General features: G+C 39.0%; 1 protein-coding gene across 1 annotated transcript in view; it reads left to right on the top strand.

The window, feature by feature from the left end:
* The window catches only part of LOC107668305 (mastermind-like domain-containing protein 1), a 57,481-nt gene that overhangs the window by 34,496 nt on the left and 10,617 nt on the right, over positions 1-12,368 (top strand). The window contains exon 2 of the mRNA XM_016460145.1: positions 9,407-11,059. Within this exon, the coding sequence (XP_016315631.1) occupies positions 9,407-11,059 (1,653 nt within the window). The remainder of the gene's footprint in view (positions 1-9,406; positions 11,060-12,368) is intronic.

Below are 12,368 nucleotides of genomic sequence, written 5' to 3'. Positions count from 1 at the left end.
TCTGCATTTATCCCATCCAAAGTGCACACACACAGCAGTGAACACACACACACACCGTGAACACACACCCGGAGCAGTGGGCAGCCATTTTTGCTGTGGCGCCCGGGGAGCAGTTGGGGGTTCGGTGCCTTGCTCAAGGGCACCTCAGTCGTGGTATTGAAGGTGGGAGAGAGCGCTGTACATTCACACCCCCCACCTACAATCTCTGCCGGTACGAGACTCAAACCTGCAACCTTTGGGTTACGAGTCCGACTCTCTAACCATAGCTCCCCACATATCAACTTTTAACACTACCATTGAGAAATTTTAACCAAACTATGTTACAGACTTTTCATTAAGACCCTAAAGAATCATATCAACTTGTGGAAAATGGGCATCATATGACCCCTTTAAGCTAAAATGTAGTACTGCAAAACAAACTTAATATTTCAAGGCTAAAAAGATTTTTCAGATGAATTTTACTTCTTCTAAAATGATTATTTTACTTGAAAAAATGTCAGAGATTTTATTTATTTATGTATTTATTTATTTGTCGGTTATTTGGCTATTCTTATGCTTGCTTGTCAGGTGAATTTAACTTTTCTTTTATCTTCTAAAAATGTTTTTAATGGAAAACGTCAAGATGAGATTCAATAAAAAATTGCAATCGTTTTTATTTATATCTTATGTAGTGTTGTTTATCAGGTGAATTTAACAATTATCATTTTTAAAAATTGTTTTTGTTTGGAATATATGTCAAAAATGTTCAAAAAATGTAGGCAATTTTTTGTGATTTTTTTTAATATATTTATCTTATGCGATGTCACTTATCATTTCTGAATGTTTCGATATTTTTACTGGAAATCACGACAAAGATGCACATTAAAACGGTGTGGAGAAAGTGAGCGGAAAGTGCGTTTAGGGTATTCCCTCAGTCTGATCTCTGTTACTTGTTGCTCGTCATTTACTGAAATCAAAACCGGAAAAACATCCTAATGTCGCACAAACAAACATTCGCACATTGTATGAGAGTGATTTTCAAGAAAGGAAAGAAAAACAAGCAGTGACTCAGAATAAAAGTGCCCCAGTTATCTAAATCTCACTCTCTCTTCCTCCTCCTGATGACAGTAGCATGTATGTCACCTTACTGCTGCACGCTCATTTCAAGTCTGTAATATATAGACATTGACTTTTTTCTCACTGGTGGTCGTGAACGACAAATGAACCCAATGAGCAGAGCGTGATTTGGCCATACGGTCAATATGACCTGTAGGCTGACTGTTGTCTTGACTAATCGATATCAAGGATGTAGGATTGTATTATTTTAAGGTGACATACAAGTGTAAGAGGGGTGAATATGCCTTTATTTGGGCCAATTAGTTCACTTGTTGGACATTTTTTGGATGAGATCTACATGGTTGACAGATTAAAAAATAATGAATTTCTTTGTTTTAGCTGTGAATTGCTCTCTATCTCTGTATCTCTTTCTCTTGCTCTCTGGGGTGTTGGGGAAGGGCTCACTCCCCGCTCTCCTAATCCCCTTGATCCTGTCTGAAACCTACCCCACCTGTCGTTACACATCTGGACACACACACGCACACACACACATTATGTGTTAACACAGTCATACTTAAAATACATTTAAGGTTCAAGCTTATAATATAGGTTATTTGTACAGATATACATACTGCACTTATAAATGATGTATGAACAAAGCTGTTTGTACAAAACATGGTTTATGCATCCAGACTGTCCTATTTATACATATAGATTCTACACTGTCATATATAGCTAAGATTTAAAGATATAGTGTATACATTTGGCATGTGGCAGTGGGAACTGGGATTCAAATTGGGCTACAAATACATGAAATGTGTGAGACAGTTATCATAATACGGTGTAATATTCAATCATATGGTGAGACAGTTGCTAAATCAGTAACACTTTACTGTTTAGATTATATTCAAGATAAATGACTGCACAGAAATTGTAATCAGTTCATCTCCTTATTCAATTATCCACACAGTTATCGCTTCCTAATTAAGATTTGAATAGCAGTTCGGGTTTCAGTGTGTTATGGGGATTGTGGTGGTTTTAAGATGGAAGATCTTGGCTAGTAATCTGTCGGTTAGCGGTTCATGGAGTGCAGAATTATTGGGATCCCCCATCAGCAGTGTGCCCTTGAGCGAGGAACTTAATCCTGGGCTCCTCCAGAGGGAAGAATCCCTGCAATAAATGTGCAGTTAGTCATTTTAGGTAAGAAAATATCTGCCTAAATGACAATATTAATACGTGATAGTAAGGTATTTCCATTTAGAAATGAACTTTAACTATACAAGTTAAAGTTTAACAGTATAAGTTCATATACACTATTTTTTTAATGGAAATTTTGGGGTCAGTAAGATATATTTTAAATACTTTTATTCAGCAAGAAAGCATTAAATTGATCAAAAGTGACAGTAAAGGCATTTCTAATGTAACAAAAGATTTATATTTCAAATAAATGCTGTTCTATTGAACTTATTATTCATCAAAGAATTCTGAAAACAAAAGTAAGTTTCCGCAAAAATATTAAATAGCACAACTGTTTTTAACATTAATAATAATAAATGTTTTGAGCACCAAATCAACATATTTGAATGATTTCTGAAGGATCATATGACACTGAAGACTGGAGTAATGGATGCTGAAAAGTCAGCTTTGCGATCACAGGAATAAATTGTATTTTTAAATATATATAAAATAGAAAACAGTTATTTTAAATTGCAATAATATTCCACAATAGTACTGTTTTTTTACTGCATTTTTTTAAATCAAATATATAGAGCTTTGGTGAGCACAAAAGCTTTCTAAAACATTAAAAATCTTACTGACAACAAACTTTTGAATGGTGCTGTATACATTTCAATAATCACAATGCAGTTATTGTCCTACTGCATTTATATACAATATATGATGTTTCAATATAGGATAGTTTGAGGATTTAGACTAGAATAATAAAATAGAAAAGTGCAATGCACCAATATGATTTTCATATTATGTTTGCTGAGATTTATTATCCCCAATATAGAACAACAAAATTATTTTACATTGAACAAATTTTGCCTCTATTTACCAGAGAATCAACAAAATCAGTATGATCCTTTTAACCTCAGTTTATTTGCAGAAAGTTGAGAGAATAGTTCCATTTCTCTTTGTTTAGATGAATTACTAATCAAGCTATAATATATTTCCAGCTTTATGTGGACACATGAAGCTGGAAATATAATAGAAAAAAATCTGCTTTTCATTACGTCTGTTGTTGCTGACTAGTTTTATTGATTAGGAGATGATACATTTCTACTACTATATAGCTCAGGCAGTAGACCATGGCCTAGCAACACCAATATCACAAGTTCAGTTTTGCTCAAACATACACCTTGATTGTACTGTAAGTCGCTCTACAAAAGCATCTGCTGAATGCATATGTAAATAAATGTAACTTTTTACACTACACTTCAAGCTATCATTAATACAGTAACAAAAAAAGATCTAGTAATTTATTTTCTTAGTTAACATTTATGCGACTAGACAGATCATGTCTGAACAAATGCTTCTTTCAAGGAAAGAATCTTCAAGGTCATCCTGTTTGTGTGTGTGTGCAAGATGAGTGTTTGTGTTTGTGCAGCAAAAGACAGAGTTTGAGGCAGAAACCATCACCAGAAGACACCAGCACACGCTCACACTAGCGCAGTGGTGCGCGGCTGGCGGGCTATTCTTTGTTTATTAGCATATCTAGATGACAGTGGCATCGCAGAGGCAGCGGTAATTAAGGACACAACAATGGAAACAGTAATGATGATTGGCATACCATTACATGCCACAGGGAAGGAGGGAGGGAGAGAGGAAAAGAGAAAAAGAGTGCAGTGGGAAAAGAGATAAATGAAGAAAGCTTGCTCTTTTAATCTCAGCAGGGCCACTAGCTCAGTGTGCATGCAGGTCTGTGCGTGGGTGTGCACGTGTGTGTTTGCTCTCTTGTTTGCCTTTGTGTAAATATGCGCCAACTCGTTTACTTTCGCTGGGAAGTCGCTTGTTTTCCTTTCCGCTCCCTGTCACACAAGCACACTGATTTCTTTGAGATGGCTTATTCAGAAAGGAGGGGCTTTCTTTCACCCCGTCTCACCTCTATTCGCTTTTACGGCTTTAAAACACTCTATCCTCTAAGTGTCTCATCATATTTCATGCTAAAAGTCTACTTTTGATCCTTGAGTATTTGTGACTTTTACATAGCATGCTAGCACTTTACTGAAATGTTATTTATATAATTTACCTTAATATTGTTCTAAACCTGTCTTTTCCACACTATTGTTCGAAAGTTTGGGGTCGTTTCGAAAGTTTTTTTTTTAATTAATAGTTTTATTCAGCAAGGGCGCATTGAATTAATCAAACATCATAGTATAGACATTCATAATGATAAAAATAATTTTTGTTTCAAATGAATGCTGTTATTTTTGAACTTTCTATTCATCAAATAATCCTGAAAAAGAAATGTATCACTGTGTCCTTAAAAGATATTAGGCAGCACAACTGTTTTCAACATTGATAATAATAATAAATGTTTCTTAAGCACCAAATCAGCATATTTGAATGATTTCTGAAGGATGTGACACTGAAGATATAATGCAAATATATTAAAATAGAAATATTGTAAATATAAAAAAAAATTAAAAATTCAAACTGTAATAATATTTCACAATATTATTGATTACTGACATTATAAAATCTTACAGACCCCAAACGTTTAAAACAGTATAGTGTGTATAATGGAAGTGAATGAGAAGAGAACTGGGGCTACAAGCTACAAAATTACTAAAAATATATATCAAAGTTTCCTTGAAGTGATCCAAATGGCACACTCCCTATATTCCAAGTCATATGATAGCAGTTATGTGAGGAACAGACTGAAATTTAAATTGTTATTCACAGATAATCATCCTCTCCAATAAGCTGTTAACCACTATGGTCGGAGTCAGTGAGTCAAACTGAAGAACCAGATTTACCAATTACCAATTTATAAACATCTTATTCGGACCAGCTATCTGAACTAGATCAAATAATCAACTGAAACCATCTTACTCCAAAGAACAAATCTTATTCTCTTATGAATTTCTTAAAGCGCCAAGGAGAGCAGGTACAGATAACAAGATTTTCAGTGAATAGCAACTTAAATGTCAGTCTGTTTCTCACACAAGATTATCGTAGGAAGTCAGAAGGATTGGAATATAGCACATAAGTTGTATGGACTATTTTATGATGCTTTTTTGAACTTTTAGATGCTGGAAGCCCCAGTCCTCATTAACTTTCATTATATTGAAAAGAGAGTGGGCAAGATGTTAATCAAAAATGTGTGTTTTGTGTTCCACAGAAGAAAGAAAGTTGACTAAACAATAACATTTCTGGGTTTAATTGTCCCACAGGGATCAGTAAAGTACCTCTATCTCAGCACCTCTTTGAGGGTGTTTGTCTTTGTGAGCGCATGAGAGGTTGACTGTGTTTTCCAGCGCACACATTAGGTGTGTTTATGTTGGTCTATGAGACGAAACTCTGTTTATATGCGCAAAAAGTGTCTCCAGACCCCTCCCATTCTGTTTCTCTTGGCACAGACCCTCTCTCTGCCCTGCTCTGTATCTCTATCTTTCTTACTCTCGCACACGCGCACTCCTCATTCTGTTTGTGTGTTCTCTAACAAGAGGGACTGTCCTTAATTACCTTCTTTGTACAGTTGAACGTATAGAAGTAGCTTTCTAGTAGTTGAATTAATCTTTTTTTTAATTAGTCACTGCACAGTCAGTAATGATGGTACAGTGAGCATTACTTAAATTATTTGACTTTGGTAGTCTGTGAAATCCTATAAGTTCATAAATGGTGGTGGTTGAAGTTAAATGAACGTTTTATGAATAGTCATTTTGCCAGTCATTTGAATTACTCATTGAATCATTTAAGATAATAACGTGTCAAAGATTCCATATCTTTGTCTTGGCATCCAAGTCAAAAAGCTTCTGAATCATTGATTCATTTCAGATGACTGCACAAACAGGGACACAGTGGTTGAATAATCAGCCATTGCAGAGATAGATCGATAGCAGCCATCATAGAGAGCTGTGTGTGTGGACATGACACCCAGGTCCAGATGCTAGAACAACGAAGGGTGAAGAAACAAATATTACAACACAGAAATAGCCCTATTGCAGACCTGTTTATACAGTAGCCAAAAAATGATTTAAACACACAAAACCAGGTATGAGTAGTTGGGGTATAAGAACATGAGTAAATAGTAGTGCCACTTGTGCGTAGATAGTGCTAATCAGTACTAATTATAGACTTTTTATTAGATGCAGCATAAATGCATTACTGACATTGTCATATCAGTGTAAATAGTTGTAATTCCCCAAATCATCATTTGAACCGCTTGAACAAAATAAGCATGCAGTATATATGTCTATATATTTGATCTCGAACCTATCTGTTAGCAGGAGTTATTACTCACCACCTGCATGACATAATTAACAACAGTCCTATATTGCTGAATGAAGGATGTGCGAAAAAAAAAAGTTACTACTGTTCTGGAAACAGTTGTAACTAACTTCTCCAGCAATGCACCGTACAATGGTTGTTAAAGGGTTAGTTCACCCAAAAAATAAAAATTCTGTCATTAATTTCCCACCCTCATGTCGTTCTAAACCCGTAAGACCTCCGTTCATCTTCGGAACACAAATTAAGATAATTACATTGCTGTCTATGAGAGCGTCAGAGAGCTGTCAGAATGCTTCAAAAATATCTTAATTTGTGTTCCGAAGACGAACGGAGGTCTTACGGGTTTAGATCGATATGAGGGTAATTAATGACAGAATTTTCATTTTTGGGTGAACTAACCCTTTAAGCAGCAAGTCTCATTGTTGTATAGGAAACACACCCCTGGTTGTCCTGGTTATTTGGTTCACTGAAAAGACCCAACACCTTTGAGTTATTTGTTTGGGAATCAGACAACACTGGTTGAGTGGTATGTTATTAATTCTATACATAGCGAATGACTCTGGGCCGATTCTTTTTAGTCAATCAAAATTCATTCATTTTTTTAAATTGGACTACACTGGTCACGCTGTAGGTTCTGTAGTGGTGTTGATGTGCGACTGAATAAGTAATCCAGGGAACTCTGTGAGAATATTTTAATACAGCATTGCAGGTGTGAGCTGCTAACGGAACTGTATGTCATTCATGCCATTGACCGATGTCAATCATGATTTTGACATGGTATCCAGTCCATAGTAGTGTGCATTTTTTTTTTTTTTTTTGGTTTTTATTGGTTATTAAGGTAGTAGTAGTGGTGGTCCATTGTGTGTAATACTAAGACATACATTTTCTTAGTATTGGTGATGGTGGCTGTAGTACTTTTACTAGACATTGCGCTAATTGACACTTTGGTCTCGGTTACTATTTGATGCTTTTTATTTTAATCTCAATACCCACCAAATCCATCAACCCAATTATTGAAATCTACCATTACACACACTCAGACTGCACTAATTTACTAATTCCCTCTCATCACTGTTCCATTCTGTTTGTTTAGCATTCTGTGTGTGTGTATAAGGGTGATTGTGTGTGTGTGTGTGTGTGTATTCAGTGCAGCTTTAATGAGACTCAGAGCAATGCAATCAGATGTATGCCTTACCAGCCATAATTATGAGGAATATGCACAGCAGTGTGGATGATAGGTCTGCTCCCTCTCTCTCTCTTGCCAGCGCTCTGTGCTGACAGATGGTTGTGTCAGTCATAATGGGACAAATCCGATCGCTACCGAATGAAAGGCGTCCCTCCAGCAGAGAGAGAGAGGGAGAGAGACAGTCGATGTTTCTGTATTGATGTGTTTACTCGGGGTGAAATTGGCATCCATTAGAGAGAGGATTGTGTGTGCATGTGTGTCAGTGAGAATACAGCCTCTAAAATGAAGGCTGCATTAATTCATATTCTGTTACACATGCACAGACACTCTTCCTTTTCGTCACATGTTCACACTGTCTCTTTTTCAAACACAGACACACACACATGCATGGCAGGGTGGACTGCGCAGACAGCTTGGCGATGCCGGGGAAGGTGTGTCTCCAGAGTTCCATTGTTCTAGTCAGAGAGGAATCTATGTGGAAAACCTCCTATATAAAAAGGGGGTAGGGAACATGGGGATGAAGGAAGAGAAAGGAGGAAAGAGCGCTTTTGTAGGAAGTGGACTAGCAGTGTCCACAATCCAGCTTTTTGGGAAGGGTGTGAGGTCTAGTGTTTATATATTCCTGTATCGGATCTAGGCGTAGGGAGCTGTCAAGAATGTTTCTTCTATATGATATGTACAAGGCAATATTCTGTAGCTATTTTCCCAGTGGCTTTTACAAGTCTGAGAAAGAGCTTAAAAATGGATAATGGTGTCAGGATCCTCATAAAATAGAGAGAATGCAGAGAAGAAACAAGAATGAAAAAATGCTGCACATTCTTTTGCAGCTGGAATGTTACAGTAAATTATTCATCCCGTCAAGAATCCATTTCTTAGGAGGTCTCTCTTCATTCGTCTCTATCTCTCTGTCTTTCTAAATTTTTCTATGAGGCTCTTTTGGGAGTCCACTGCTCTCTTAAATGATAAAGAAAGGAAAAAAAGGCTAAAAATGTGTTGCTCTCATGAACTGACACTGCTAATACCTTATTTTTCTGGTTGATTTTGTAAGACCAGAATGAACACTTAGTATTTTAGTTTACCAGCATTCTATTTTAAGTTTCATTCAATGCTTTGCTTTGGTAATAGGAGTTCCCTGGAGGCCACACATCTAAAAAATGCCCAGGCTCTGTCTTATATATTATGTGATTTGCAAGTTTGCAAACATCTTCATTCTGAATGTGAATGAAGCGCTTTTGATTGGCAGCTCTTTAGTCTTAATCCGCTAAGAGGGCTCTCCAGAGAGCTAGAATTGGGGAGGATGGGGTAAGAGAGAAGGTCTTCACGGTGTTGACCCATGCACTTATGGAAACGGTCTGCTGAATCATCCCACTTCTGGCACAATTGGACAACAGCTGGGCCTTGGAAGGCTCAGACCCAAAAAGCCCATTTTGGAAATAGGCATTCATACTGGTAGTGTTTAAAAGATAGAGCCTTGAGATCCCTACAGTTCATTTGTGGGCAGTAACAGACCAGTTGACTTGTGGTAACAATCTAGTTGTTGCCAAAAGAAATTAAATATATATTGAGAAATGTGAATGAATGTCCAGATTTTGACTCTTAGTAAAAGTTGTCACATAACATTACACAATTCTGGTTTGCAATCTTTTTTTTTTTTTGATGGTCACCATTCTGTTTTCCTTGAAGCAACTTGCCGTGATAACAAGGCTTCGTCTTTCTGTGTCTCCACAGATGCTAGGATCCCTGAAGAGGAAATTGACTGGGGCTGTCGAGAGTTCTGCATCACTAAACGGGGTCTCTGACACGTCTATGACCCAGGGAGGTAGCAAACGTCTATGTCTGGAAGATGTCACCCTGGCCATGGGCCCCAGCTACCCTCAGCCTCCATTCCCTTCTGGGATGGACAACCAGGGGGGTGTTCTGGAAGCTAATCGACTGAACAGCAACAACAACAATTTGGGGTCTCCATATTCCGTACCCCCAAATGCTAGTCCTGGATCAACGCCAGGGACCGGGGGAGGCTCAGGGGGCTTGACAAGTAACTTCAACCCAAATGGGAGTTCGGCCACTCCTTCAGTGGAACAAGAACTGCAGGACATTTTGGATGAACTTACAAAGAACCCTGATCCCTCTTTACCTGAGCTTGACATTGAGAAGATCTTAGGAAAAGAAAGTGATGACCAGGCAAGTAGTGCTGGAGGTTTTGTCCACCTGGAGTGTAATGGCACCCCCAAAAGGTCTCCACAGAGACAGTCACACCTGGAGGCCCACCTCACTCAGTCCCCTGGTTTCTCTCAAGCTGGGTCCTCTCAAGTGGGTCCAAGTCCTGCTGGGGCACCATATACTCTACCACACCCTTCCAAAACGGTTCCGTCTCCACTCTCAGCATCACCCCTGTCCTCCTCCTCTTCACAAGGGCAAAATCAAGCACGGTCACCCATGCTTTCTGCCGCCTTATCAAGCCGGGCCGGATCCAACTGGCATGAGGTGTCCCGGGCCCAACAGCTTCAGCAGATGGCATCGAATAGTAAGCATCATTCCAACAACAGTGCAGGTCCCCCACCTGCACAGTCGGGGTTGTCTGGATTGGGCCAGCAGAGTACTTCTTGGGCTGGTCCCTCTCCACCTTACCGACCAGGGGATAAACTGCCTAACTCATCGCCTCATCAGCAGCCCTTCAGCCCAGCAGGTAATATTCAGAGCCCCCAGAGTTCTCTAATCTCTAGCACGGCTCCAGCCCCATCCACCGGACCTTCACCACCCTACAGGCCAGAAAAGCTAGCCAGCCCAGCAATTGCTCAGCCCCCTTTCAGCCCCCAGAACAGCATTCTGTCTGGAAATGCCCCACCAGGAGTTTCAGGCACTGCAATCCAAGGTTCTCAGGCAAGTTATCTTCCTGGTGTGGCCCCAGCATCAAACAACACTCGACCATCACCTCCTTACCGACCAGATAAACATCAGAGTCCAGCTGGGCAATGCCAACCAGGAACACAACCTCACACACAAGGACATCTTTTCAACTCACAAAATACTCAAGCACCTGCAATGTCTAGTCAGCTGTTCAAGGCCATCACATCCAACCAGCCACCCAGTAGCCTCAAGCTCCTAATGCAGGCACAGGGAAAACCCTCACAGCTGCAACTAAACAAGACCACCACAGCTGGTATGGGTCCAGAACCATACTCTTTCAACAACACCAAGCCGTTACGTCATTTTGACCCTAATCCCTCTGTGATCAAACTGGGTCCTCTGACTGTGGGAGCATACCGCAATGCTAGCTTGCAGCCCACGACGCCCACATCAGCCACAGGACATGGACATCTTTTGTCACAGCGTGTGCAAAGGGGGATGCCTGCTGGTGGTATCGTGCCTCACTGCAGAGATGTGAGTACCATTGCTTGCTTGTTAAACTTATGTGTGGAATGTCATATATTACAAAACATGTTTTCACAAATGATATAAAGCCAGACAGTTAGTATAAAAATCTACTTTTGATGTGACCTTTAGGAAATTCATTACCTTCAGGAATAGTGCTTTCTTTATGTCTAACTTGATGTGTTTTATAAATGTAGAAAATAGAGTTGAATACAGAACAGTTTCTGTCAGTTTGTACAAGTTTTACTATAGTGTATAGGTGAGGCAAGTACATTTTACTTTCTTTTACCCCAGGTTAATGTGCAGAGACATGAAATGAAAATTGAAAATGAAATTAAGCCAGTCTTTGGCTGACTTTCCAAAGAGTGTAAACTTTGTTGTTCTTAGATGGTCTGGCCAAACAGCAGAAGATGGGAGCGGGGTGGATGTAGACAATTTTATTTTTGTGATTCTATTTGGTGTCAGTAGTGGCACGAAACTGACACTTTACTTTTAAGTGCAAGCAATAGATGACCTCTATAGTTGTTATTTCCTACGACTGTGATGCATCTGTGTTGTCTTCAAAATTCTTGATTTATAGAGTCAACAGATGATTTAACGCATTGAAAAAGTGTAAAAAGAATTACGTTTTATACAGGACTTCTAGAAGTAAGCAATTAAAAATCCAAAGATATAAGAAGAGGGAATTACAGCCCTGGTTTTTCCATTAGCTTGTGGAGCTTTGGGTGTGTTCACTTCATACTGGGGGAGACTGTTTCTGAAAGATGGAGTGGGCACCCTGTGGTGTGTACCATGGGAAGGGAGGGGAGTGGGTGTTCCAACTCTGATGTGTGTATAAGGAGGGCAGTTAGGAAGCTCCAACGGTTAATTGAATGGACAGCTGAACAGAGTGAAGGAATGTGAGTCTTTGTATGTGATTAGCATTCATGCTAAAAGGCTGAACATGCTTAGTCCATCTCTGTTAATTAGGATAGGGACAAAATTACTGTTCTTTCAGTTGTTTTGTTACTGTGTCATGTCTAAAAATATTATTTCTTGAATGAAAAAAAAGAGAAGATTAGAGTTTTATTAATTTTTTGCTCTGAAGTGAGAATATGTGTTTGTTTATGCAGTAAAGAGCAAAGGCTTTGTGACTCTCTCTGTGTGTGTGTGTGTGTGTGTGTGTCCATGCTAAAGAGAGAAAGGCAGTGTGTGTAAATGTGTATGCCTATAGAGTTTCAAAGTGCCGCTGTGCATTCGGTCTCCTGCGGGGCGGTCTGTTTGAAGACAGAATCCCCCTCTTTCAGCCCAGTAGTCCTCTTTCATCACACCAATAAAA

This window comes from Sinocyclocheilus anshuiensis, unplaced genomic scaffold (genome assembly GCF_001515605.1).
Source record: "Sinocyclocheilus anshuiensis isolate Anshui unplaced genomic scaffold, SAMN03320099.WGS_v1.1 scaffold337, whole genome shotgun sequence".
Lineage (NCBI taxonomy): Eukaryota > Metazoa > Chordata > Actinopteri > Cypriniformes > Cyprinidae > Sinocyclocheilus > Sinocyclocheilus anshuiensis.
This window is presented reverse-complemented; position numbering and strand designations above follow the sequence as displayed.